This window comes from Bos grunniens, chromosome 3 (genome assembly GCF_055505025.1).
Source record: "Bos grunniens cultivar Pamir isolate PY7600 chromosome 3, Bosgru_T2T1.0, whole genome shotgun sequence".
NCBI classification, from domain to species: Eukaryota; Metazoa; Chordata; class Mammalia; order Artiodactyla; family Bovidae; genus Bos; species Bos grunniens.
Window position 1 is genome coordinate 118,387,788 of NC_141167.1, and position 27,468 is coordinate 118,415,255.

A 27,468-nucleotide genomic window follows, 5' to 3' on the forward strand; every position below is an offset into this window, starting at 1 on the left:
TCTGTCTGCCTTTATATCCTTTTAAAATATTAGATATATCCCTTGAGAATTCTTAGAAAAGTAATGCTGAGGTTTAAAAGTAATGTAAGACACAAACCATTGGTATGAGAACAAAATGGTCCATATGGGCATAATTTACGATTAGCTGGCATTGTTTAACATCACTGATTAAATTATTAGTATAATTAGCTGCCATCTAGTGAGGATCCTTATTGGATGCTGTATAAACATGCACAATTTTTAATCCCTATAACATATGTTAAAAAGATAGTTTCTGCCTTTTAATAGTAAGGAGGAAGACTTCTCAGAGTTAATTTGCCAAGTAACAGAACTGGGATTTGAACACTTGTCTATGTGGGGTAGGGAGTGAAGGGAGCAGGGGGTCTTCCTGCCACCCATTCTTAGGCTACAATCTTCCATGAGAGAATGTGCCTAACATTGGGATAGGCAAAAAGTTCATTCAGGAGCATAAGTTCTTATAGTTCAGTTCAGTTGCTGAGTCATGTTCGACTCTTTGCACCCCATGGACTGCAGCACACCAGTCTTCCCTGTCCATCACCAACTCCCAGAGCTTGCTCAAACTCATGTCCATTGAGTCGGTGATGCCATCCAACCACCTCATCCTCTGCCATCCCCTTCTTCTCCTGCCATTAATCTTTCCCAGCATCAGGGTCCAATGAGTGAACTCTTCGCATTAAGTGGCCAAAGTATTGGAGTTTCAGCTTCAGCATCTGTCCTTCCAATGAATATGCAGGATTGATTTCCTTTAGGATTGACTGGTTTGATCTCCTTGCAGTTCAGGGACCGTCAAGAATCTCTCCAGCACCACAGTTCAAAAGCATCAATTCTTCAGTGCTCTGTTTTCTTTTTAGTCCAACTCTCACATCTATACATGACCACTGGAAAAACCATAGCTTTGACTACACGGACCTTTGTCAGCAAAGTAATATCTCTGCTTTTTAATATGCTGTCTAGGTTGGTCATAGCTTTTCTTCCAAGGAGCAAGTGTCTTTTAATTTCATGGCTACAGTTTCCGTCTGTAGCGATTTTGGAGTCCAAGAAAATAAAATGTCTCACTGTTTTCATTGTTTCCCCATCTATTTGCCATGAAGCAATTGGACCAGAAGCCATGATCTTAGTTTTCTGAATGTTGAGTTTTAAGCTAACCTTTTCACTCTCCTCTTTCACTTTCATCACAAAGCTCTCTAGTTCTTCTTCACTTTCTGCCATAAGGGTGGTGTCATCTGCATATCTGAGGTTATTGTTATTTCTCCCAGCAATCTTGATTCCAACTTGTGCTTCATCCAGCCCAGCATTTCACATGATGTACTCTGCATATAAGTTAAATAAGCAGGGTGACAATATGCTGCCTTGGCGTACTCCTTTCCTGATTTGGAACCAGTCTGTTGTTTCATGTCCAGCTCTAACTGTTGCTTCTTGACCTGCATACAGATTTCACAGGAGGCAGGTCAGGTGGTCTGGTATTCCCATCGCTTGAAGAATTTTCCATGGTTTGTTGTGATCCACACAGTCAAAGACCTTGGCAGTCAATAAAGTAGAAGTAGATGTTTTTCTGGAACCCTCTTGCTTTTTCGATGATCCAGTGGATGTTGGCAATTTGATCTGGTTCCTCTGCCTTTTCTAAATTCAGCTTGAACATCTGGAAGTTCTTGGTTCCTGTACTGTTGAAGCCTGGCTTGGAGATTTTGAGTATTCCTTTGCTCGTGTGTGAGATGAGTGCAAATGTGTGGTAGTTTGAACATCCTTTGGCATTGCCTATCTTTGAGATTGGAATGAAAACTGACCTTTTCCAGTCCTGTGGCCACTGCTGACTTTTCCAAGTTTGCCGGCATATTGCATGCAGCACTTTCACAGCATCATCTTTTAGGAACTGAAATAGCTCAACTGGAATTCCATCACCTCCACTAACATTATTTGTAGTGATGCTTTCTAAGGCCCACTGGACTTCACATTCCAGGATGTCTGGCTCTAGGTTAGCAATCACACCATCATGGTTATCTGGGTCATGAAGATTTTTTTATATAGGTCTGTGTATTCTTGCCGGAGATGGCAATGGCACCCTACTCCAGTACTCTTGCCTGGAAAATCCCATGGATGGAGGAGCCTGGTAGGCTGCAGTCCATGGGGTCACTAAGAGTTGGACACAACTGAGTGACTTCACTTTCACTTTTCACTTTCTTGCATTGGAGAAGGCAATGGCAACCCACTCCAGTGTTCTTGCCTGGAGAACCCCAGGGATGGGGGAGCCTGGTGGGCTGCCATCTATGGGATTGCACAGAGTCAGACACGACTGAAGTGACTTAGCAGCAGCAGTGTATTTTTGCCACCTCTTCTTAATAGCTTCTGCTTCTGTTAGGTCTATACCATTTCCATCCTTTATTGTGCCCATCTTTGCATGAAATGTTCCCTTGGTATCTGTAACTTTTCTTGAAGAGCTCTCTAGTCTTTCCCACTCTATTGTTTTCCTCTATTTCTTTGCATTGATCACTGAGGAAGGCTTTCTTATCTCTCCTTGCTATTCTTTGGAACTCTGCATCCAGATAGGTATATCATTCTTTTTCTCCTTTGCCTTTAGCTTTTCTTCCTTTCTCAGCTATTTGTAAGGCCTCCTCAGACAACCATTTTGACTTTTTGCATTTCTTTTTCTTATGGAAAACCCCAAATGAAATTTTTGGCCAATCTTATGCTTTCCCTTTCTTCCAGATCACTAACTCATAATTATTTGGGGATCACAAGCAGATTCCAGGATCTGATAAAAATCTATGGACCCTCTCCCCCAGAAACACACACACACACACACACACACACTTCTGGGAGAATAAGGCAAGGGATTTGTGTATATCCTGACCCAAAACCCAGGTTTAAAAACTTCTATTCCAAATAGAGTTTCCAAATATCAACACTGCTGGGTTTTTCACTCACTTACCTCCTTTACATTTCCCCCTCTTCTGTGACGTCTATGTAACTTTTCAAGGAATAACATAATGGAGCTGAGAAGGAGCCATGTCCACATCCTAGAAAAGTCTTGCCACACCCACTGCTTACTCTCCCACATCTCTGCCATCTCAGTAAATACTCAGCTCAGGTGGAATGTCTTGGAATCATCCTCTTGTCTTCACTTTTGTTCACCACTGGTCTAAGGCAGCTTTATTGACGAATTGATTACTCCACGCCTTTCACAACAACCACTGGGTACCCATTACGTCTTCGGCACCAGACTAGTAAACAAAACTATGTCCAGGCTCTCATCAGTGAACAAAATAAATACAGGCCTCAGAGATACTGCAGCTTCAGTTCCAGACCACCACAACAAAGCAAATATCGCAACATCGTGAGCTGCATGAATTTTTGGTTTCCCAGTACATATGTAAATAATGTATACACCATATGGTAACCTAAGTGTACAATAGCATTATGTCTTAAAAATGTGAATACTTTTATTTATAAATATTTTATTACTTAAAAAAAAACTAACCATCTGAGCCTTTAGTAAGTTGTAATCTTTCTGCAGTAGTAACATCAAAGGTCACTGATCACAGATCACATAAGAAATCTAATAATAGTGGAAAAGTCTGAAATATGGAGATAATAATCAAAATATTATACAGAAACACAAAGTAAGCAAATGCTATTGGAAAAAATGGCACTATAGAAGGGCTGATACAAACCTTCATTTCGTTAAAAAAAAAAAAAAAAAAAGTATTTCTGTGAAGTCCAATAAAGCAAAGCAATTATGTCTGAGGTTAGGGGCCGGCGGCCGAGAGGAGCAACCCCATGTCCAAGGAGCGGCGGCTGCACGGGCACAGGAGGGCCGAGAGGAGCTACTCCATGTTCAAGGTCAGGAGGGGCGACCGTGAGGAGATACCCCTCGTCCAAGGTAAGGAGCAGTGGCTGCGCTTTGCTGGAGCAGCCATGAAGAGATACCCCATATCCAAGGTAAGAGAAACCCAAGTAAGATGGTAAGTGTTGTGAGAGGGCATCAGAGGGCAGACACACAGAAACCATAATCACAGAAAACTAGCCAATCTGATCACACGGACCACAGCCTTCTCTAACTCAATGAAACTAAACCATGCCGTGTGGGGCCACCCAAGACAGATGGGTCATGGTGGAGAGGTCTGACAAATGTCATCCACTGGATCAAGGAATGGCAAACCACTTCAGTATTCTTGCCTTGAGAACCCCACGAACAGTATGAAAAGACAAAATGACAGGATACGGAAAGAGGAACTCCCCAGTTCGGTAGGTGCCCAATATGCTACTGGAGATCAGTGGAGAAATAACTCCAGAAAGAATAAAGGGATGGAGCCAAAGCAAAAACAATACCCAGCTGTGGATATCACTGGTAATAGAAGTAAGTCCAATGCTGTAAAGAGCAATATTGCATAGGAACCTAGAATGTTAGGTCCATGAATCAAGGCAAATTGGAAGTGGTCAAACAGGACATGGCAAGAGTGAATGTCGACATTCTAGGAATCAGTGAACTAAAATGGACTGGAATGGGTGAATTTAACTCAGATGACCATTATATCTACTACTGCGGGCAGGAATCCCTTAGAAGAAATGGAGTAGCCATCATGGTCAAAAAAAGAGTCTTAAATTCAGTACTTGGATGCAATCTCAAAGACAACAGAATGATCTCTGTTTGTTTCCAAGGCAAACCATTCAATATCACCGTAATCCAAGTCTATGCCCCAATCAGTAACGCTGAAGAAGCTGAAGTTGAACGGTTCTATGAAGACCTAAAAGATCTTTTAGAACTAACACCCAAAAAAGATGTCCTTTTCATTATAGGGGACTCGAATGCAAAAGTAGGAAGTCAAAAAACACCTGGAGTAACAGGCAAATTTGGCCTTGGAATACGGAATGAAGCAGGGCAAAGACTAATAGAGTTTTGCCAAGAAAATGCACTGGTCATAGCAAACACCCTCTTCCAACAACACAAGAGAAGACTCTACACATGGACATCGCCAGATGGTCAACACTGAAATTAGATTGATTATATTCTTTGCAGCCAAAGATGGAGAAGCTCTATACAGTCAGAAAAAACAAGACCAGAAACTGACTGTGGCTCACATCATGAACTCCTTATTGCCAAATTCAGACTTAAATTGAAGAAAGTAGGGAAAACCACTAGACCATTCAGGTATGACCTAAATCAAATCTCTTATGATTATACAGTAGAAGTGAGAAATAGATTTAAGGGACTAGATCTGATAGACAGAGTGCCTGATGAACTATGGATGGAGGTTCGTGACATTGTACAGGAGACAGGGATCAAGACCATTCCCATGCAAAAGAAATGCAAAAAAGTAAAATGGCTGTCTGCGGAGGCCTTACAAATAGCTGTGAAAAGAAGAGAAGCAAAAAGCAAAGGAGAAAAGGAAAGATATACCCATTTGAATGCAGAGTTCCAAAGAATAGTAAGGAGAGATAAGAAAGCCTTCCTCAGTGATCAATGCAAAGAAATAGAAGAAAACAACAGAATGGTAAGACTAGAGATCTCTTCAAGAAAATTAGAGATACAAAGGGAACATTTCATGCAAAGATGGGCTCAATAAAGGACAGAAATGGTATGGACCTAACAGAAGCAGAAGATATTAAGAAGAGGTGGCAAGAATACACAGAAGAACTATACAAAAAAGATCTTCACGACCCAGATAATCACAATGGTATGATCACTGACCTAGAGCCAGACATCCTGGGATGTGAAGTCAAGTGGGCCTTAGAAAGCATCACTATGAACAAAGCTAGTGAAGGTGATGGAATTCCAGCTAAGCTATTTCAAATCCTGAAAGATGATGCTGTGAAAGTGCTGTACTCAGTGTGCCAGCAAATTTGGAAAACTCAGCAGTGGCCACAGGACTGAAAGGTCAGTTTTCATTCCAACCCCAAAAAAAGGCAATGCCAAAGAATGATCAAGCTACCACACAGTTGCACTCATCTCACACGCTAGTAAAGTGATGCTCAAAATTCTCCAAGCCAGGTTGATACTCCAAGCCAGGCTTGGAGTATCAACTGTGAACTGTGAACTTCCAGATGTTCAAGCTGGATTTAGAAAAGGCAGAGAAACCACAGATTAAATTGCCAACATCCGTTGAATCATCGAAAAAGCAAGAGAGTTCCAGAAAAGCATCTATTTCTGCTTTATTGACTATGCCAAAGCCTTTGACTGTGTGGATCACAATAAACTGCGGAAAATTCTGAAAGGGATGGGAATACCAGACCACCTGATATGCCTCTTGAGAAACCTATATGCAGGTCAGGAAGCAACAGTTAGAATGGGATATGGAACAACACACTGGTTCCAAATAGGAAAAGGGGTACGTCAAGGCTGTATATTGTCACCCTGCTTATTTAACTTATATGCAGAGTACCTCATGAGAAACACTAGGCTGGAAGAATCACAAGCTGGAATCAAGATTGCTGTAAGAAATATCAACAACCTCAGATATGCAGATGACACCACGCTTATGGCAGAAAGTGAAGAGGAACTAACAAGCCTCTTGGTGAAAGTGAAAGAGGAGAGTGAAAAAGTTGGCTTAAAGCTCAACATTCAGAAAACGAATATCATGGCATCTGGTCCCATCACTTTAGGAGAAACAGTGGAAACAGTGTCAGACTTAAGTTTTTTGGGCTCCAAAGTCACTGCAGATGGTGATTGCAGCCATGAAATTAAAAGATGCTTACTCCTTGGAAGGAAAGTTATGACCAACTTAGCATATTAAAAAGCAGAGATATTGCTTTGCCAACAAAGGTCCATCTAGTCAAGGCTATGGTTTTTCCAGTGGTCATGTATGGATGTGAGATTTGGACTGTGAAGAAGGCTGAGTGCCAAAGAATTGATGCTTTTGAACTGTGGTGTTGGAGAAGACTCTTGAGAGTCCCTTGGACTGCAAGGAGATCCAACCAGTCCATTCTAAAGGAGACCAGTCCTGGGTGTTCATTGGAAGGACTGATGTTGAGGCTGAAACTCCAATACTTTGGCCACCTCATGGGAAGAGCTTAGTCAATGGAAAAGACTCTGATGCTGGGAGGGATTGGGGGCAGGAGGAGAAAGGGACGACAGAGGATAAGATGGCTGGATGGCATCACCAACTCGATGCACATGAATGTGAGTGAACTCCAGGAGTTGGTGATGGACAGGGAGGCCTGGCATACTGTGATTCATGGGGTCGCAGAGTCGGACACGACTGAGCGAGTGAACTGATTTTATTAAACGATGCATGACCTTTACCTTTGTTGTCATGGTGCCTACATTCTAATGGGGGGAACAATATATTGACACAGTAAGGTAAACTACAGCACATCCTAAACAGCAGCTGGAAAAAGGAAATACATAGAAGTTATGGGAGTGGCAAGTGTCGACGTGGGCTGCAATGTGAAATAACTGGATGTCTGACTAAACACATGAAGGAGGAATCAAACCTGGGGAGACTCAGGGAACGCACATTTCATTTCTTGTTTATGGTCCTTCCTCCCCTCTAGAAGGTAGGCTCCCTATTATACACAGTGAAGTAAGCCAGAAGGAAAAACACCAATACAGTATACTAACGCATATATATGGAATTTAGAAAGATGGTAACGATAACCCTGTATACGAGACAGCAAAAGAGACACTGATGTATAGAACAGTCTTATGGACTCTGTGGGAGAGGGAGAGGGTGGGAAGATTTGGGAGAATGGCATTGAAACATGTAAAATATCATGTATGAAACGAGATGCCAGTCCAGGTTCAATGTACGATACTGGATGCTTGGGGCTGGTGCACTGGGACGACCCAGAGGGATGGTATGGGGAGGGAGGAGGGAGGAGGGTTCAGAATGGGGAACACATGTATACCTGTGGTGGATTCATTTTGATATTTGGCAAAACTAATACAATTATGTAAAGTTTAAAAATAAAATAAAATTAATTTAAAAAAAAAAAAAAAGAAGAAGGTAGGCTCCCTAGAGTTAGGGATTCTCTGCTAGTGTTCTCTGCTCTACCCCAAGTGCCTACGACAGTGCACGTAGAGGTACTCAACAAACGTTAGTTAAACAAGGGAAGCAAATGAAAGAGCTAAATTTACCTTTGGGCTGGCCAAAACTGAGGGTTTAGGGCCACAGTTCTAAATCTTCCTGAAAATATCAATACCCTTAATTAAACAGCAAATTTAAAGCAAAGAAAAAAGAAACCGAGTCAAGTTGGGGTCACCTTTAGAAGGGAAAGCTGAAAACTGACTATACATGAAAAACAATAATAATCTGAACTCCTACTTTTAAAAAGCCAAATAAGAAATGGGCTTTAAAAAACTCCAGCCTATCCAATACCAAAAAGGCTTTTAAAAGTAGAAAGGACCTTTGAATACAGGACTCCTAAACGCTGAATGGTCTATCAGTTAGGTTGTAGTTGAGGTACATGGAGACGGGGCAGGTAAGAGAAAAGCCACCAAACTGGGAAGTGCCAGCCACTGTGCCACACCACCCTCACCCTCGACTGCATTCCACATTACAGCCCTACATACGCAGATCACTGTGCTCTGATGCCCTTGGGTTTCAAGCTGACCAGTTCATTCATTTATCACTCAGTGCTGAAGCCTGAGGTGGTGAGCCTGAGGATACAGGTTGGGTCTCCATGGAAATCAAGAGACACGATGCAGTTATCTGGCCACAAGTCACACCTCTGACCTTGCCCAGTGATCCCACTTATGTTCATCCTCAGTTACACAAAGGGACAGAATATGGTCTGTGTGTGTCTGTGTTACAAGCCCAAGAAACAGCAACTCAAAACACATGCTTCATGTTCAAGAAGGCTTCATGTTCAAGCTGACCCTGGAGGACGGACTGACCACCTGCAGCAGAATTACAGCATCAAACCAAGGCCCTGGATGCAAATTTCTCCATCAGCTTCTCCTAAAAACACTATTTAATTCTAAGAAAGAGTAAGTGCTATCTGGATGGGAGCCACAAACGGTTGGAGGGTCACAGGCAGGACATCTTCTCCCTCTGTCTTGTCCTCAGAATTAGCTCAATCTGGTAAAAAGTCAGGAATATGAGTTCCCTGGATTCCATGGCATGTGACTTTAGTGATGGTTGGTCTTACCACATTACAGGTAATACGAGCTTCAGAACCTTCTTTCCTCTCCGATTAACCAGCAATGTCAGAGTGAAGCTGAAATCACTTCATTGAAACAGTTCAACCTCTACAATACCGCACATCATTAAATTTTCAAAGGAGTTTGTTGGGGAAGTTTTTTTAATCCTTTAATAATTGAGTTGGGGGAAAGAGGCCAGTGATGAAGAGTGTTTACCTGAGCTGATATTAACTAGGTTTGGCTACTAATGGCTTTCCAACAGTCCCACTGTGTCCATGTTGCCATTTGAAAGAGTACATTCCATTTGGCACTTGCTCTTTCACCGTCAACAGGGAAACTGAAAAAACAAGGCACATGAAGTGCTGCAATTTGTATTTCAGTTCTCCACCCAATTCTCCTTCCTAGCACCACTGAGCTCGGTTTAAACTGAGCTCTTACAACCAGTTGACAAGTAGAAAAATTCATCCCATGAATCTTTTGGCTGTCTGTGATATCACATAAGCCATCATTGATATAGTCTCCACTGAATTTACTAACCACAGAGGCAAAGCCATTGGAAAATATTCAGCCTCCTTGATAGCACCAATTTTAGTTTGATTCCCTTCTAAGTTAAGAGGTCTGGCCCCTTATGACCCTGTCACCTTTTCTCTTCAAAGGTCACATAGGTTTCAACAGTCCTAAGGAAGGATTCCCACTTAACCACACACTGGTCTTAAAACTTCTTGTCAAAAACATTCCCGCTCACCTGTGCCACATATCAGGCAATGTGTGATCATGCTCCATAGCTCAGCGAGCTCGAGAGGTACAGTTGCTGAGGTCAGTGGGAAAATCTCAAAATGGTGAAATGATTTGCCCAGGCCCACCCAGACAAACAGGGGGCAAAGGAGGGACTACAGCTCCAGGATTCCAAAAACCCACTGTTTTCTCCTAGGTCACTCTAGCCTCCAATCTGGGAAAGCTAACATACGAATCAACCATGTGAATAAGACTGTAAAACAGAATGATAGTGAGTTAGGGGACCAGGCCACCGTGGTATGGTCAATAAGGAGGACAAGGTCCCCATCCAGGTCTCCCTTCTCTCTCCTGAGAATTACAAGAAGCAAAAGCCCTTCAGTGGGCAGGGGTGTGGACTGGTCTAGTTGCCAAGCACAACTGACTAATTCCTTTCCTGGGGAGACATACACTCCTGTCCTGGGGAATCAGACACCCACTGTGCACCTGTAACCAAACAGAGATCTGCATGGATGAGAAGCAGAAACAAGGAGATGGTGGACAACTGAGATTTACACTAAGACACCTGGGATCTGAGGCAGGACTCGAGCTGGAGCCCCACTCCACCACCCCGCTGCTACCCCTTGGCCCCTGAACCAGGCTGACCTTGGAAAAGAAGCTATGTGGGAGGGGGCAGTGGCCACCTGATGAGATATCCTGAGAAGCCATGGGGAGCAGAGCCACCTTCTGCTGGCCTCTGTTCTGTGGTGATCAGTTCTGACCAATCCAGAGAGAAACGCACAAAAGGACAAAGGAAATGAATGGCTGGAAAAGACCAAAGCAGGGATTCAGCATGTGCTCTGGGTGTATCCCTGCCCCTGCCCCCTCGCTTCTCTTCTATCAGCTGGAGGCCCCTCTCTCTCCTGGATCCTCAACCTCCTCTTTTTCCTGGAGAAACTCACCTTAGCCATCATGTAGCCTCAAGATTACCCCATCTTCCCAAAAGAGTTGGCCATCACTCCCTCTACTTCTTCCTTTTCATTATAAAACCCACTAAAATGCTGTCCTGTTCCCTCCAAGCTTCTGACAGAGCTACTCTTGATAAACTTACCAATGGCTAACCAAAAGCAAATAAGTGGCCCTCCTTTTAAAATTCGCCACCTCTTCTCTGTCCTCCAGAAGCCCACTCACCCTGGTGTTTTCTCCTGTATCCATGTCATTTCATCACAGCCTCTTCCAGGGCTCCTAGAATGCCAGTGGCCCCCCAAAGTTATACCCTGGGCCCCTTCTCACTCTGTGTAGTATCCCCTTGGGCACTTCTCATATTTATTTGATAACATATCCTAAAGCTGTTTGTCCAGGCTAATTTCTAGATCTTCTTTCGCAACTGTCTCCTGGACATCTCCACCTAAATGGTTCACATTTCCATTCACACTTCAAGAGCTAGCTAACACATCACCTCTTCCATGAAGCCTTTTCAACAATCCCAAGCAAGCCATTCATTGATTCATTTATCCACTTAACCAAAATATATTTGTCTAACAAACAGATATTATTTGTCAAGAACCATGTAAGATGCTGGAGATACAGGAGTTAAAAAATAAAACAAAAAGAAGGTCCCTGCCCTCATTACTGAGCTTATGGCTCAGTAATACAAACAATAGTAAACCAACAAATAAATATGTATTTCAAATTATGATAGGTACTATAAAGATAATGAACAGTAATATAGAACCAAGGGATTTACATAAACTGGTGCTTAGTCTCACTGGCCATGCCTCTCATAAAACAAGTTTACTCTTCTCTCTAGTCTCCGTTAATTTATATCTCTAAGCAGTCTCTGCCAGATTGTTAATACATCAGTGCTTTGTTTTATTCACTTTTACATATCTGGCACATACAAGAATTTAATAAGTCTGTCTGATGATTAAAGGGATGAATGAGTAATTTAATTAATGAACCAACTGTTTATAAGATTCCATTTAATTCTAAATTTGAGAAATCCACATACAACTAGGTAAAGCACATTCCAATTGGTGGCATATCACCCGAAATCTCTAGTTTCATTACCCGCCAGTTTACAGAGATTAAAGTCAGACATACATTTCATCTCTATAAAATTGACTGGAACTATTTTTAAGAGAAACAAGTGTCAACAATGGTGAGAGAAATAATACAATCCAGGAATACTTAATTTCCTCAAAACACAAGGTTCCAGGATCCCTTCTTCGATCCAGCCAGGCCAAGTGATAAACAAGAGGGAGTGAACAGTTCTGGAAACCAGCCTCACATCGGGGCACAGTGGGCTCTTTCCTAGCTGAGGCTGGGGCTTGTTTGAAAATACAACACAGTTCAGAAGAAAACTTGGAAAGGGTTATCCGAGGAATGGATGGACAGCTGTTGGCTGGTCCCAATGGAAGTATGTCTGGAAGGCTCCAGATCTGATGGTTAACAGTTCTGCTGCCAAATGTGCAGACAGGCTCCCAGAACAAAAGTCACCAATAGCAAAGTCTGTGAGCTAGAGAGGAGGATAAGGGATGTGAGTCTCCCTCTGTGTCATTCTTCCCATGCGGAAGAACAGGGATGCTAGCGGGTCAGTGGAGACCAGTGCAGATGGGATGGGATGGGAGAGGAGGGATGGGCAGGATGGCTTTGCTTTGGCAGAAGAGTTTGATAAATAGGAATGACGAGTGTACACTAGCAGCTTTCACACACACACACACACACACACAGGCATTCCCCAAATCCAAAAAGACTTCCTTTAGAACCACAGAATGTATAAACAGCTGACTGTCGGAAAGCTGCCGGAAAGCTCAAGTATCTAGCAGGTGGGGACTTGTTTTCCAAGAGCTGGTTCAATAGGACAAACTGAGAATTGTGATCTCACAGGGGTGTGAACACCAGAATTCAAGGAGCAGATGGTGTGATTTAGTGGAAAGGTCACTGAACCTGAAGTCAGAGGCTGTGGAGAGCATCCTAGCTTCTCTCTTTACCAACAGCATGACCCTGGGTAAGATCTTAACCTCGCAGAACCTCAATTTCCTCATCTACAAAATGCAGGGTGGCGGGGGGAGCCTCTCCATATCTACCTTCTTAAATTGCTGTAAAGTCTGATAAAGGTAATATCTGTGAAGGTTCTCTGAAAATTGAAAAATATACATTTTTCCCACCATATCCTTTTATGGCATTTTCTATGAGACAATCATTAATCTGCTTTATAAACATTAACCCAAAATGACCTTAAGAGGTCAGTACAATTTTTTATTTCCATTTTATTGAATTATAATTGACATATAGCACTGAATATGCTATAAAGAACCTGCCTGCAGGAGATAAGAGACGAAGATTTAATCCCTGGGTGGGGAAGATCCCTTGGAGGAGGGCATGGAAACCCACTCCAGTATTCTTGCCTGGAGAATCCTATGGGCAGAGAAGCCTGGTGGGCCACAGTCCATAAGGTTGCAAAGAGTCAGACACGCCTGAAGTGACTTAGCACGCATACAGGCAGTGTATAAGTTTAAGGTGTACAACATAATGACCCAACTTAAACACATCAGAAAAAAATTACCACAATAAATGTGGTGAATATTCATCATCTCATATGGATACAAACTTTTTTAAAATAGGAAAAATAGTTTTCCTTGTTACTCTTAACAATGTTCATATATAACATATAGCAGTGTTTGTCTTATTTATTATATCATGCTTCATGTCTCTAGTGCTAATCTATCTTTTAACTGTAAATTTGTGAGGCTGGTACTTATCCCCATTTTAAAGAGAGAAAACTCATCCCCATGCACAGAGAAAGCATGACCTCAGTCCAAGGTAACACAGCTAGTGAGCAGCAGAGCAAGAATTTGGTCCCAGACACTCTGGCTCCAGAGTTTATGCTCTTAACCACGAGACTGTGTTGAGTTATTATACACAGCTCCTAAGAATATGCATTCTTTTACTCATATTAAAAAACCAACAATAATAATACCCAAGCATATATAGTTCTCCACATTTCACCAAGAGGTTTTCGAAGTTCATTATCTTTTTTAATTCTCACAACAACTCTATGAAGTTGTTATTATTCTATTCCTTTGTGTGGATGAGGAAATTGTGGCTTGGATATCACTCGACAGTGGGACATGTGTTCCAAATTATTTTTCCAGTAATGGAGAGAGCTGTGGAGTGCCCAAGCCATTCATATTCACCTGTCCAATCCTCTCCCATCTATGGACATGGACTTCTAAAATCGAAGATCCCAACCAATAACAGAACAAAAAGAAAATAAAATCCAGAAGAAAAGGAGTGGGTGTGGAATCACGGCTGGCCTCACATACAAATAGGAAAGCGTCTGACAAAGTGATACTTGCATTCTGCCCAAAATTATCTACTGATCCCATTCTAGGGCCTAAAATTCTACCATAAGATAGTTATTCCTTTGAGAGAACACCCTTTCAGTTAAAAAGTACCTTTGGAAGGTACACATTATCATGTATATCCCAATGTGATATTTCATAATATCCTCTCCATTTTGACAGATAGTGGAGAGTAGGCTCTAACCTGTATACAGCATAATTTGGAAATTAAAAGGTCATAAGATGGGTTCAGAGTATAAGATAAGCAAGAATGCAAGGCTGAGCTGAAAGTTGAGACCCTGAAAATGGGGTTGGAAAACCAGTGCTGTGGTTGAATTGGGGGCTTCCAGTTACACAGATCCCCAGGGGAAAGGCAGGGGCGGAGACCAAGCACAAACGCGCGCAGGGAAGGGTCTCCCGGGATGCTCTTCCCCTTTAGATTTCCAAAGTCTACTTCAGGCTACTTCAGGCACCACCGAGGAGGCGCTACCACGACATCATCCCAGTAAGGACAGCAGGCTGTCACCACGCAGGCACAGGGAATCCGTGCACAACAGGAATCCCTGCTACAACGTGAGGAGGGGCAGGGGAGAAGCGGTGGGGGGAGCCAGCAGCAGGGGAGGAAACTCTCGACGGTTGTGTTAAAAAGGATTTGTTCCACTGTCAAAACCAGAAAGCTCTCCCCAAGAGCCAGCTTTAGGGAAGGAAGCCTGAAACGACAGAGGGGAAGAATTATTATGGAGGCCCTTTGGAAAGGGGGTTGAAATGAAGAAGGGAGCAAGCTGCAAGCAAAAGGCAGGTGCGGCTGTACAAGTCCACCTCTGGACAGTGGCAGCCGGCAAGGCCTGGGTGTCAACAGAAACTGGGCTCTAGTGCCTCTGTTGGGTCCCGATCAAAAGAGACCCCAAAGCCACCCGACTCCCTCAGGCAAGGACAATCCTCTAAGTTTTGCCTATTCCTGGTTCTCCCCAGCAACTGGGAGAGGGCCCCATGACTACCAAGCTCCCCCAAACTGTACGAGCCACACCTTGACCACTCACCTGCCCATTCCCCTTTCTGGGCCCCATCCTATCCGCAAAGACATCAACCTCCTCTCCACCCAGGAGCTGGGGGCCCCCAGCCAAGCTGGCATCAGCTTCCACTCAGGTTCAGGCCTCAAACAAAGACATATTTGGACCCTCCTGCAGAGACAGGGGGAACCGCTTCTGAGCCCAGAGGGAGCTGGCCTTAATCTGCTGCACAGTGAATGACAGCAATGTTAAGAATGAAAATATGGTTTGGGGGGATAGTCCCCAGGAGCCCAACATTTTGGTATTTAAAGGAACTTTAATGAGCTTAAGAGGCTAATCTGGAGTTCAGGAGGGGGTGTTTTGTTTTGTTTTGTTTTGAAAAATCCTTTTAAAGGTTCCTGAGGCTGGAGAGGGAGGAGGCAAGAGCATTGTGAGTCAAGGAGTGGCTATGGTATAACTGAAAGGGATGATGGGAGGAGGCTGCTCTAAAGACCCCTTCTCACTGCAGCAGCAGTACTTGGGAGATACAAGATGATTCTTTCCAGGTGGAGAAGTGTGACAACCCGAGAAGTAGCCAAAAAAATTGAGCATGAGTACACGCTATGAGAATGCTAGCCAGGCTTCTCACCAAATGACTCCTTGTCCTGGTTTATTGGTGACAACATCAGACTCAGGCACATCTCTGACCCACCGAAAAACATAACACAGCATCCATGAAAGTGCCAGGCACACTCAGAAAGATGTTCAGGGGCCCCTAATTGGTCACCCAGACAGTATGGTCATGAGATCACGCAAACCTGGGCATAACGTCCCTCACCAGCTGCTGCAGTTGAATTCTGCTCCCATAACTGGATGGACCGTTATTTTGTGCGTCTAAAAGACAAAGTTGTTTCCTCCAAGTGAGAAAAATTGAAAGAGGATTCCTAGGAGGCACTAGTTGTAAAGAACCTGCCTGCCAATGCAGGAGATACAAGAGACGTGGGTTTGATCCCCGGGTCAGGAAGATCCCCTGGAGGAGGACAAGACAACCCAGTCCAGTATTGTGGTCTTGAGAACCCCATGGACAGAGGCACCTGGCAGGCTACAATCCATAGGGTCACAAAGACTCAGACATGACTGACACGACTTAGCACATACACATGCAACAGTCCATAAGGATAAGGTTGGCCTGGCAGAAAAATGAGGCCATGATGAGATGATATTTAAGAGTCCTCACGTGCCTTCAAGAGTCAAGTTAGTAGAATTCCACAGGACATAGGGGAGTGAAGGGGAGGCTGAATGGGATGCAGCTAGATGTGAAGTCAGATATAGCACATGGTCCATTCCACGTGCTATTCCATGTGCTGAATGTCAAAAGTATTTTTTTTTTAATATTAAGAGTTTAACTGGCCCATCAGAAAATGTTTCCAACCCATAGTGGCCAGATATCTAGCCAGGGCTTGTCCATTACAGGGTAATGATGATAAAACACAAATCTAACAGGCTGGAAAGCCACTGGAGGCCTCAGGAGTCAGAAAAGCCAGACATATTTACTGTTATCCAAAAATAGGATCCCCCAACTGGAATCTTGAAAGGCTAGAAGAGACCAAACTCTTTCATGTGACTTTAGTTAAGGACGAGGAAAAGCACAGTCCACTCTGTATTTTTAGTTGTTATGACATTATGGTGCAATAATGGGGAGTCTGGCAAGGGCTTCATTAAATTCTAGCTAATCCGAGCATGGCAGCCAGGTGACAAGCCCTACAGATAATCTGGTTGCCTTGTTCACCACTGAAAAGTATAGCATGGAAGTAGTTTTTTTAAATCCTCTTTTAACTACCCAGATGGGGCTATTTGCGATGGGACCATGTATACCCAGAAGGTAGGAAACCAATGCTGAGCCACAGTTGTATTCTTCCTATAACGTCTTCACTAATACTTCAGTGTTTCTGCTGCATTCCAATTGCATCTGCTGTCTAATGCCAAAAGAAACTTAATCCCTATCCTAAGTCTCATTTTATTTATTTTCAGTAGTGTGAAAACAAACATGCAGTAAGATTACAGTGTTTACACCTCGTTTTTAGCTGATATAGCTCTAATCCTCCTGCTAATTAATGCCAGGGCCAGAGCAATTTTATTAATTTCAACTTGGTTAAAAATATAGAGACAGATAATTGTGCTTGACTAAAATAACAATTTGACATTTGGAAGGTGTTCACTTCATTTCAGCAAGACAGTTGGCTAGGTTTCATTTAATATATGACAAAGAGACACAACGCTGCAGCTGACATTGGTTAAAGATAACACGACTAATTCTAATTGTGATGAATTGGCTAAACTGTCCCACATCGCGCTAGTCGTGGAGGAGATGAAGGGGAAAAATGTAAATTACAAGGCACACCAAGTTTCTCTGTCAGTTTCAGAAACAAGCACCAAGGGGAAAGGGCCTCTTTCCTCCACTACCTTTCTACATTTGGCTCCTAAAATTACCAACTTTCCCAAATGGAATCTGAAAAGACTGCAAGCAATACTGTTCTATAATTGCTAAGAAACTTTCAGAAAAACATATAGGGCATTCATTCCCTAGGGGGAAGCCTCAGGTTATGCTGGAAATAGGACAGGACTATCCCATACAGGAAACTTTCTGCTTCTTTTGGGGGTGGGGGAGGCACTCATCACCCCACACAGTCCCTAATCTTCCTTATCCCACCCTGTAAGTGGCTTACCAAGAACTCTCATCTGAAGAGGCGGGCATGTTAGAAAGATGTTAAAAAAAAAAAAAAAAAAATTCAAAGCATTTAAGTACAGCTAAGATTTCATAGTTAACTCAAATTATTTTTAACTCTTTCTACGGTGGCTGTGATTGTACTTTACCCGCCATGGTCCGTTTCCCAGTACTGTACAATATACTTAACAATCAACTTAATATGGATTATTTCGAACTTGATATAACACAACAATGACATCTTGTATACGAATTTACCCCAAGATGCTTTAATAAATTCCTGGAAATATAATGAGTATTTTAAATTCTTGTCTATTTTCTCACTTCTGAACATTAGAATCCAAATCATTTCTTTGACCATAAAAAATAATTAGCTGATAATTTAATGAAGGGAATTGTTCTCATTAGAGAAACAGTAGCTACTCATTAACTTCAAAAAACCCTCCAAGAAATAAAAGCAACAGTGAAGAGGGCTCTCTAAAATTAGTAACAGTATTTGGGGTCACACAAAAGTTATAAATAAGAAAAATGAAACTAAAAAGCAACACAAACAATGAATTATCAGAAGAGCTCTCGTCACTGAAATCTGAACGGCAAAAGCAGCTCCTTAGCTGGGTGGATGACAAAATCCCAGAATTCTATAGTATGCAAAACTGAGTTGAATAAATAACTTTTTTTTTAATGTGCTCAATTTACGTTAAGGATAAAAAGAATCCCACAAGCCTACTCTGAAAGGAAATGTTCATATCTAATCCCCAGAATACTATTAATATCTACTCCTACTCTCTAATTTTCTTTCAACATTTGAAGTCTGAGATTCAGAAAATCCTACCTAGGGACCAATTCATATAAAAAGAGAAAACACCTCTGAACAAAGACTGTTTCCAATCACCCTTTAAATAAAAAAAGAGATAAGTCAGCTTGCACAAACACAGTCGCAGACCATGGACAATGCTTATCCCAAGCTAAGAGCCCCCTGCAATTTAATGCACACATCAATTTAATACCTAGCTGTGTTTGATTTTTATATGCCTAAATTTTACCATGCCAGGCATGGGGCCAACAGAAGATGAAGTAAAAATCTAACAACTGCCTCTGTAATTTCATCTGCGGGCTCCTTTTATGAGGAACTGATGTCCAATTTTAATCTCCAAGTAATGTCACAGTAATAAAACCAAACTAACTCTCCTCCCTACACACCTCCTACACTACCTTGATAAAATCCAATATTAGTCCATTACTGATCCTAATAGAGATCATTACCTCAGCCGTTTTCTCCGTGGGGCTGCCAATCAGCAGGTCAAAAGAAAGATACAGAGAAAGTTCTAATGAGGGATATGCACCTCACTTCATTGGAGTCCCTTTCTTCAGAAAAGTTGGTCTGCTCCAAAAGAAGGGGGGGGACATGGACTGGCCCTCTGAGAGAAGGTTTCCCAAGACCTGCGATTTGCTGACATGTGGGGAGTTACCATGCTATAAGAGGAGCCCTGATGACAGCAATAGTATCCCACACTGCTCCTAGGATGTCCAGAACAATCTAAGGGATGATGATAAACTTCATATGTGAGGGGAGAGGGCCCTGCCTGACACACAGAGCCGCCAGACACATGAAAGAAACAATATAAATTTGATTTAAATGTGGGATCTCTTCCAGAAACCTTAATTATCTATTGTATCACCACATTCCTGTTAATCAGCAGCCTCTCCTGTCTCCAACTTAAGTCCAGCTACAGTATTTGTCTGGAAGACATTCAGGGAAAACTCCAAACTAACCAGATCCTGGAGGACTCAGTTAAATAGGGAACAATAGTTATACAAGTAGAAGTTTCCCCAAGCTGAAAAACACTTTGGTTATTTGCTAACTTTCAAGAACTGTCAAAGACAGTTGAGTCCAACGTTTAAGCGTTCACACCTATAACACCTGAGTTCTACGTGACAGGACGCTCCTTCAGCAATTCTGTGCACGTATCATCCCACTGAACTAGCCATTTTTCTTTGATGGCATGTCATGCACAATAAAGGTCACCTCCAGTTCTTAATTTCTGGATATTCATATATCAGTTTTCTACACTCCAACTTTAAATGCTTATTTGTTTTGGATGCTGAGAAGATAAATTATTCCTAAGAGTGTCATAACGTATGAGACAAATATTTAACGAAATGCCCTGAAGTCCTCAAATGGATGGTTGTACGTCTAAAATGCCACTGTCGATTCAGTTTTTAAAAATTAGACAAATGTGGTGTTTGACATCAAGAAGATGTAACAACTAGTTGATAGAGTAGAATTTTCACATTTTAACTGGCTGTCTGACACCATGAACAGGCAGTTCATAATTCAAATGCAAAAGTGCCCAACAGTCAGAAATGTACATACAAATGGCTGACATAAATATGATAAGGCCACTGTGTCAATATGTTTATGAACTCCACTGAAGACTGCACATTAGCTATATGGTTTTTTTTAATGTGTAAAAATAGCATTTGAACTTCATTTATTCTGGAGACAAGGGCACTGCCTGAATTTCATTTCTATGAATTGTTCCATAATTCACCACTAGTGTTGTCCTACAGCTTTAACTTCTATCTTAATTTCCTCTCCATTCGCCTTGGCTAGGCCTCAAATTTTTAAAAAGATTCTAGGAAAAAGGCAAAAACTATCTTTATAAATGCATTTGTGAAAGAGGAAATGTGCTCTGTTTTATGACTATTATCTAACACTAAATTGCATCCCCCAGAGGATAAATTTCTTCCAGACAACTTCTATTCAATACTTAGTCCTATGGTCTAAGTAGAGGTTTACAATAAATACTCAATAGCTAGGATAATATAGGCTATAAGCCTCCTGAAGGCAGGCTTTGAGATATTTTCTCAGTATTTTCCCATCACCAAGTCTACTTCCTTGCCTGTAGAAGCTCAAAGAGCTTGCTGAATAAAGGAAAATGTCTTGAGCCTAATTTTAAAACAAACAAACAACCCCCCACCCTTCCCATTTTACAGCAACTACCATGAAGGCTAATGCCATTAAGATTATCACATATACTACATCCCGGTTTGGTTGAAAGAAGAATGGGATATGGATGGAGGGCAGTAGAGAAAAACCGTAATAAAATTAAAAGACAATGGCGGCGCTGGGCACACACAAGTGCTGATGGTGAGCAAAAGAGATAAGCAACTCCATTTTGGACATCTGTGTTAAAATCAAAATTAAAAGCCCTCATGGTAACATCAACACCTCTCTGAACAATGTAGCTCACACTACTCTGTAAAATCTTCTTGGTTCTGGCCAACAGCTGGCAAGTTGATCCCTGCAATTTTCCCTTTGCAGAAATAGCTTTGTGCAGGAAGAACTGACCCTAGTGGGCTAATAAGCCCCAAACCGCCGCCAAACCTGGGAGGCTGCAGTGAAGGGACATTGCTGTGTTAAGTACTTTACAACAACTGTTTCTTCTCCTCTTGACACAGCCTGACTTCCTTAAAGAAGATTTGACTGGCCAGACAGCTGTGTTGACCCGTAAGCCTTCTTTGATTCGTGATTTTTTTTTCACAAACAGAATAGAAATTCACCACCCAAATCCTTTCCTAAGCTCCCATACTTTTGAATTTGCTGGTGTTGTGCCTGAAGGATGTGGACATTTCAGTAATCTATAAGCACAAAGATAAAGATTGGGTCTACGCAATCCCAAAACTTTCAGATGGCAACGGGGGCGGGGGGCGGGGGGGGGTGAGCAGAAGCTTTATCCAAAGGTGGTACTTTAAGTTGTGTGTGCAAAATTTGCTTTTTTACCTAAAAGTCGCACTTTTCACTCAGACACTAGGGCAATGAACAATCAAGACCAGATACAGGCACATCTTTTTTAAAAATGTACAACTATACCCAATGTTACCACTTTGGGTAATGGTGATGTGCTTTCCCCTTATTTCTGTATTGCTCAACTCATTCAAAATCAGACCTCTATTTTTTGTGTGCTGAAAAATGTAGTTATCTTTTCAAAACAAAGCAAAATGTCCAGTACTCCATCCACATAGGGGTAAAATGCAGGAATACTGTATCAAAGGAGTGTGAGTAGCAGAAAGAATTTCTGTGTGTGGTCACTGGATCTGATGACTTTGTCAGTTTGCAGTAAACCTCAGAGGCAATGCAAAAAAAGAAGATATTTCTGTTCTCTCTCTGAGCTTTTCTGTGTTATACCGAGATTTTCCCTGCACACCTCATTTCATGGTGTGTTTTTAATAACATCATAGGAACTGTTTTTCATGAACACTAAACCTCCCTTGATTTTCCTCATATACTGCTGTCCCTTTGATTCACCAGTGACAAATGCGGAATTTTCCTGCGCACGTGCCCCCAGGGCACTCCGTCACTTATACCAGTCCAGAGTACAAAAGCAGAGGCCTCCGTTTCAGCCATTTTTCTTTGCTTCAATACCCTCCACGTCTCTGTGAAGTCAGTGTCCCCATTATTTAGCCATTTTTGACCCGGAAAAGTAGTGTCTCCCCACCCCACCCTCTGCTTAGCTTTACTAAGCAACTCCAGGGCGGGCCTGGCCGGAACCAGCAAATCCTTCAAACTTCCATTCCCCAGTGTCATCCAGGCTTTAGACATTATGAAGATCTAGAATTGAAATAGTCCACTTCCCTAAATACCTGGTTCGTAACTCTCCTCATCACACACCAGAACGTTCATGTCGACCGGCCAAGACCGGTCCATGTCGAACCTGCCGAGCGGCAGAAACGCACCCCCAGACAGGAATTAGGGAGATGGCAGAGGATGGAAGACGTGGTCTGGCTGCCCGTGTGGCCCGAGGGTTTTGGAAAAAACGGTGTAAGGGGTAGGGAGAATACAGGGAGCGAAAAAGCCAGCAGGGTGTGCGTCGCCTCGGAGTTCAAAGGAGCAACAGCTTTGTGCCTGAAGCTCAATCTGTTGGGGACCCCAGTGGACAAAGTCAAGGAAGGAAGGAGCACAGGGCATCCAAGCTGTGGGATTGAGACTGCCTCAGCTCTGCGCATAAGCGTCTGGGTGGCACAGACAGGTGGGTAAGGTGGAGAGGGAACCGGAGAGCAGAGGTGGGCCACTGGCAGCTCCGCCCCCCCTCCCCCGCCCCCAGGGCACCCCAGTGAAGCGGGGAAGGGAGAAACAAGGTCGATGGGATGGGATAGGAGTGTCCACAATGGAGTGTCCTCGGGGGAATGGCCAGGTCCAGAAAACTGGACGAGCAGACCATAGAGAAAGCCATCCCTTGGCGCTTCTGTCGGGCCCCAGCCGCTACCGCGCCCATGGGCGCAGTCCTCCGCTGCCCCGGGGAGCTTACAGGATGGAAGAGAATGGGCACTTGCGTATCTGAGCACGCGGGTGTATCCTGCACCTTCCAGAAGCAGATGAGGGGTAAAGAAGGACAGGGTCTCCCGGGCTCGCTGATGCGGTGTGGGGGAGGCGATCCGAGGCGCGGGCACTTACTTCTCATAGTCATACTTGCAGTAGAGCTTCTTGTCCCGGTAGAAGCAGGTGGTCTCCAGGGGCTCTTTGCAGGAGGCACACTGCACGCACTGCTCATGCCAGAAGCTGTCGTTGAGCCGCAGCAGAAACCTATCCGAGATGACCCGTTGACAGCCCTCGCAGACAGACTTCGGGCTCACCGCTCTGCCTACAGCACCAACAGACGTCCACCGATGAGCCGCGCTGGCCCAGCACCCCACCACACCCAGCCGGACCCTCTACAGATCCATCACTCCACACTCACGGATTACCCCCGCGGGCCCCACCCTGGAAAGCCCCCTGCTAAACATCCAAGCCGAGATTTGGAGAGCACAACAAAATCAAACCAAATAGCGTTTCTGATAAACAGGGACTATTTGGGAAGGTTTTAAATTCTACCAGGGGAAGGGGGAGAAATCAATAAGTTGCCTTTAATTATCAAACCTATCCAGGTATGCACAATCCTGCACACCTCATGTAAAAATCAGCCTACAAATAAATTTGTGCTCCCAGGTTAATCAGCTAGTCATCAAATAATTCACCATGCTTGTCTCCATTGTCTATGATTAAAACTATGAGTGTGTAAAAATAATTCTTTTCTGTTGTTGTTTGGTTTTATCCTTTGCTAAAATGCAATTTTGTTCTATTTATTTGGAGGAAAACTTTATACATTTTCTTTGCTTCCTAAAAAGTCCCATGCCTGCAAGAAAATACCATTCCCGCCCTAGGCAAACGGTATTGTTCAAACCAAAGAGCCCCAAACTGCTGGATGGCCCGCAAATTGCAGATGGGTTTTTTCATAATTAAGAAACATCAAAACGGAGAAAAGGGGGGTGGGGGGAGTAAAGAATCAGGACTCCAAGACACTGCAGTGTCGGGCCAGTGTTCCTGGAATCAGGCGAGCTTAGCAGCCACGAAAGAGGGCTAAACCAAACCCAAACCGACTCAGAGGGAAAAGGACTCTTCTCAATCCTAACCTTTGCACTTGCGTCCGTTTTGTTCCTTTAGTTTTCGGGTGCGGATTGGGAGGGTTAGTTTTGTTTTTGTTTTTAGGGTTGTGGGATGCTCGGCCACCTCTGTCACTTTGTCGGCACGTTTTATTTAGAGAAGGCTTTGTTCCCCGGTAACAATACTTTTGCGAGAGATGTCCCAAAGGGCCTGACGCTTCCCGGTTTCCCTGCTACACTTGGCCCCTTTCCCCTTAGGAGACACGGCTATCGGCTCAGGAGCGGGCCCAGTCACCTTGGGATTCAGGCAGGCACTGCTAGAGGTAGCGAGCTCTTTAAAATGTTTCCTATTTTTTTCTGCCCTGTCTCGGCATCTAGGGCCGCGACCCCGGGCGCAGAGAGCGGACCTGAGGCGGGCAGGGAGCACCGGACTCGCCGTGATGCCCGCTGAACGCTAGCCCTGACCCTCCGGGTCAGCTCTGATTCTCTGGCTCTTCCGAGGCTGTATGGAGTCGGGAAGTTTCTGAAAAGGCGGTCCAAAGAGGGGAACGCGGTGCACGCGATTTCGTTTCATCTGGGGAGTTGGGGGGCGGGGTGGGGGGAGGATATCCTCTCTCAGTCCGGTTTCTCCAGCCGAACTGTCTCATCCTCCGCCTACACCCCGCTCTAGCTGTTCCGAGTTAGGAAAAGGGGCAAGAAGTTTAAATGACAAAACGAAACCCCGCTCCCCCGCTAAAAAAAATTAAAACACCCTTCACCAAACTTGAAAAGCATCGAGGGCGGCAAGGTGGGAGTGAGAATCCCTGGCTTCGGTTCGGTTTGACCCGCGTATGGGTTGAGGCCCTGGGTTCGCCGCTCCTCCGTAGTCACTGCGAAGGGACTGGGGAGACCCAAGAGGCAGCGGGACCCGCGAGACGAGAGATCCGGCACCAGTTAATTAAAGCCGAGGCTAGGGCCCCGCCGCGCGGGCTAATCCCCGCGATGCGCTGCCCACCCGCCCGGAAAAGCCTCTTGGCGGTGCTCGCGGCTGAGACTGGGGCTGGAGTTGGAGGCAAGAAGCCGTCTCGAACTTGGGTGCTTTGGACCTCGGGTTTGTGTGCTCATCCCTAAGTCTCCGAAAAGAGGGCGGCATTTATGAGATGTCGATCAGCTCTATGATTAAAAATCCATCCTTGGGTATTTTTAATCACTTGCCATTCAAATGCCCGCGAGCAAGCTCGCCCGCCCCTCGCGGCTCTGGGGAGTTCGGTGCCCGGCGCAAGAGGCCTGGGGCAGCTGGTCGGTTTAGGGTGGGAAGGACCCACAGGTTCTGACAGATAGGGAGTAAGCTCAACTGAGTGTACGAAGCGGGGCGCTAGCTCCCCTACTGCTGTGTCCCAGCGAGCTGGACGCCAGAGCTGGGGCGTGGAGGAAAGACTGTGCGCCCGAGGCGCACGGCCTGAACACTCACCCAGCAGCGAGGAGAAGGAGGCCGACGTTTCGATGGCGCTTTGGAAGTTCTCCTCCATCTTCAGGCCGTCCAGCATGTTCGGACCGCGCGGGGAGGACCTGTAGACGAGAGGAAACGACGCTTTGGGCGTCTGAGCCCTTCAGGACGCGGCACACGCAAGCCGCCGCACTCCTGGGAAAGGACGGAGGGAGTGTCCAGGGTGACCAGAACGAGCTGCGAGGGTAGAATTCAGCCAAGAGAAATGTGGGCTAGGAAGAGAGAAAGCAGTCACAGCGAACTGCTCGGACTGATCTGATTTCATTCGAAGCCAACGCGTTAAGTACTTAGGCCTCCGCCCCCCAACTGCGTTTCTCCTGCCCCTGTCCCCCACCCCCTCACCAGGTCCCCAGCCCCAGGTTTCCCCACCCCGAGTTCGACTCCGCCCCAACCTATACCAGTCAGGGCCCTAGGGATGCCTCGGCGGGAACCCAGCTACTAGTGTAAGAGATAAAGGAGTGGGTAGTTTCCCTCGCGGGGCCGAGCCCAGGCACGCGGAACTATGAGGTCTACAGCCCGCGCCCAGACCGGCAGCGTTGCGTCCCTCACCTGCCCCGGCCGAGAAGGGGCAGAGCAAGCGATCCGGAGAGCGTCCCGCCAGCTCCCAAACTCGGGGCGCTGGGATCTGCCAGGAGCGTGCGGGGCGCGCAGGGAGGTCCGCCCGCCGGTCGGCCGGTGCAGGGAACGTCTGCAGGAGCGAAGAAGTCGCCTCGGGGAGGAGCGCGGCTGGCCCTGCTCACACTTGGATGCATTTCAAATCAACTTTCAGAAACACGCCCGCCCGAGCTGGAGCCTAGGAACAGGCAGCCTTCCTTACCTGATGGGTGAACTCGCTCCCCGTGGCAGGAGCCAAAAGAAGTTGCCGAGCGCTGCGGGAAGCTTCGGCAGGGGGAGGCGCAGGCCCTCGAGGCTGCAGCCGGAGCAGCCGCCCCCGGCTCCGGCGCGCCCGGGAGGGAGCCGAAGCGAGCGCCGGCCCCTGGCTCCGCTCCTCGGCGCGCCCGGGCCGGGCCGGGACGTGGCCGCGGGCGGCCGGCCTTGTTGGGACGTCCTGCCCGCTCGCGTCCTCCTCGGGAGGAGAGGAGGGCCCGATGCTTCTCCCGGTCTAGAGCGAAGGCGGAGGCCCAGGGTCCTGGGTGCGAGTCGGGCCCTGCTTGGCTGGGGCGGATCCGGCCGCTTCTGACAGGGACCGCGGCGCTGCGTGCGCGGCGGAGGGAAGGGGGTGGGGTGCGCAGGGAGGGGGCTGGGAGCGCGTCCCGTGGAGGGCCAGCGGTAGTCCCTTCCCAGCCCCGCGGCGCAGCCCAGCCTCGCGGCCACCGCCGGGTGAGCTCCTCGGCCGATGCTGTCCTCCCGGGCACGCAAAGTTTCCTCCTCTCCACGTGTACTGCTACCTCTGGCCGCGCTGACGCCGCCGCTGCCCGTGGCTCCGCGCCCCCGCTACGTTTTCGCTGAGATCTCGCCGCCACCTGGACCGCGGCGCCCGCACACTGGTTCCGCGGCCGCTCTCCAGCCACCGCAAACCTCATGAGCTGCGAACAAGGCCAAGAAGCAATTTGCCGCGCGTGGCTGCGGGACCCTGAAGCTCAGAGTTCTTCAAGCCCCTTCTTGGTCACCCGGGGCCCCCACACGTTCCCAACTTCCATTGGGCTGGAAACGCCGTTTACCGTTTCAGTTCGAAAGCCTCTCAAGGATGGGGT

The 27,468-nt window shown here is 45.4% G+C and overlaps 1 protein-coding gene across 6 annotated transcripts in view; it reads right to left on the reverse strand.

Moving 5' to 3' along the window:
- The window catches only part of LMX1A (LIM homeobox transcription factor 1 alpha), a 175,244-nt gene extending 148,048 nt beyond the window's left edge, over nucleotides 1-27,196 (reverse strand). The window contains exons 1-3 of one of the 6 annotated variants that reach the window (XM_086394569.1): nucleotides 26,592-27,196; nucleotides 25,739-25,836; nucleotides 23,324-23,510 (exon numbers count right to left, since the gene is read on the reverse strand). In XM_086394569.1, coding sequence (XP_086250695.1) covers nucleotides 23,324-23,510; nucleotides 25,739-25,814 — 263 coding nt within the window. In that variant the 5' untranslated portion in view covers nucleotides 25,815-25,836; nucleotides 26,592-27,196. Of the gene's footprint in view, nucleotides 1-23,323; nucleotides 23,511-25,738; nucleotides 25,837-26,323; nucleotides 26,527-26,591 lie in introns of those variants that run through there. The other 5 variants (XM_086394568.1, XM_086394564.1, XM_086394567.1 and 2 more) reach the window with 5 other exon arrangements.
- Between the last annotated feature and the right edge of the window lie 272 nt (nucleotides 27,197-27,468).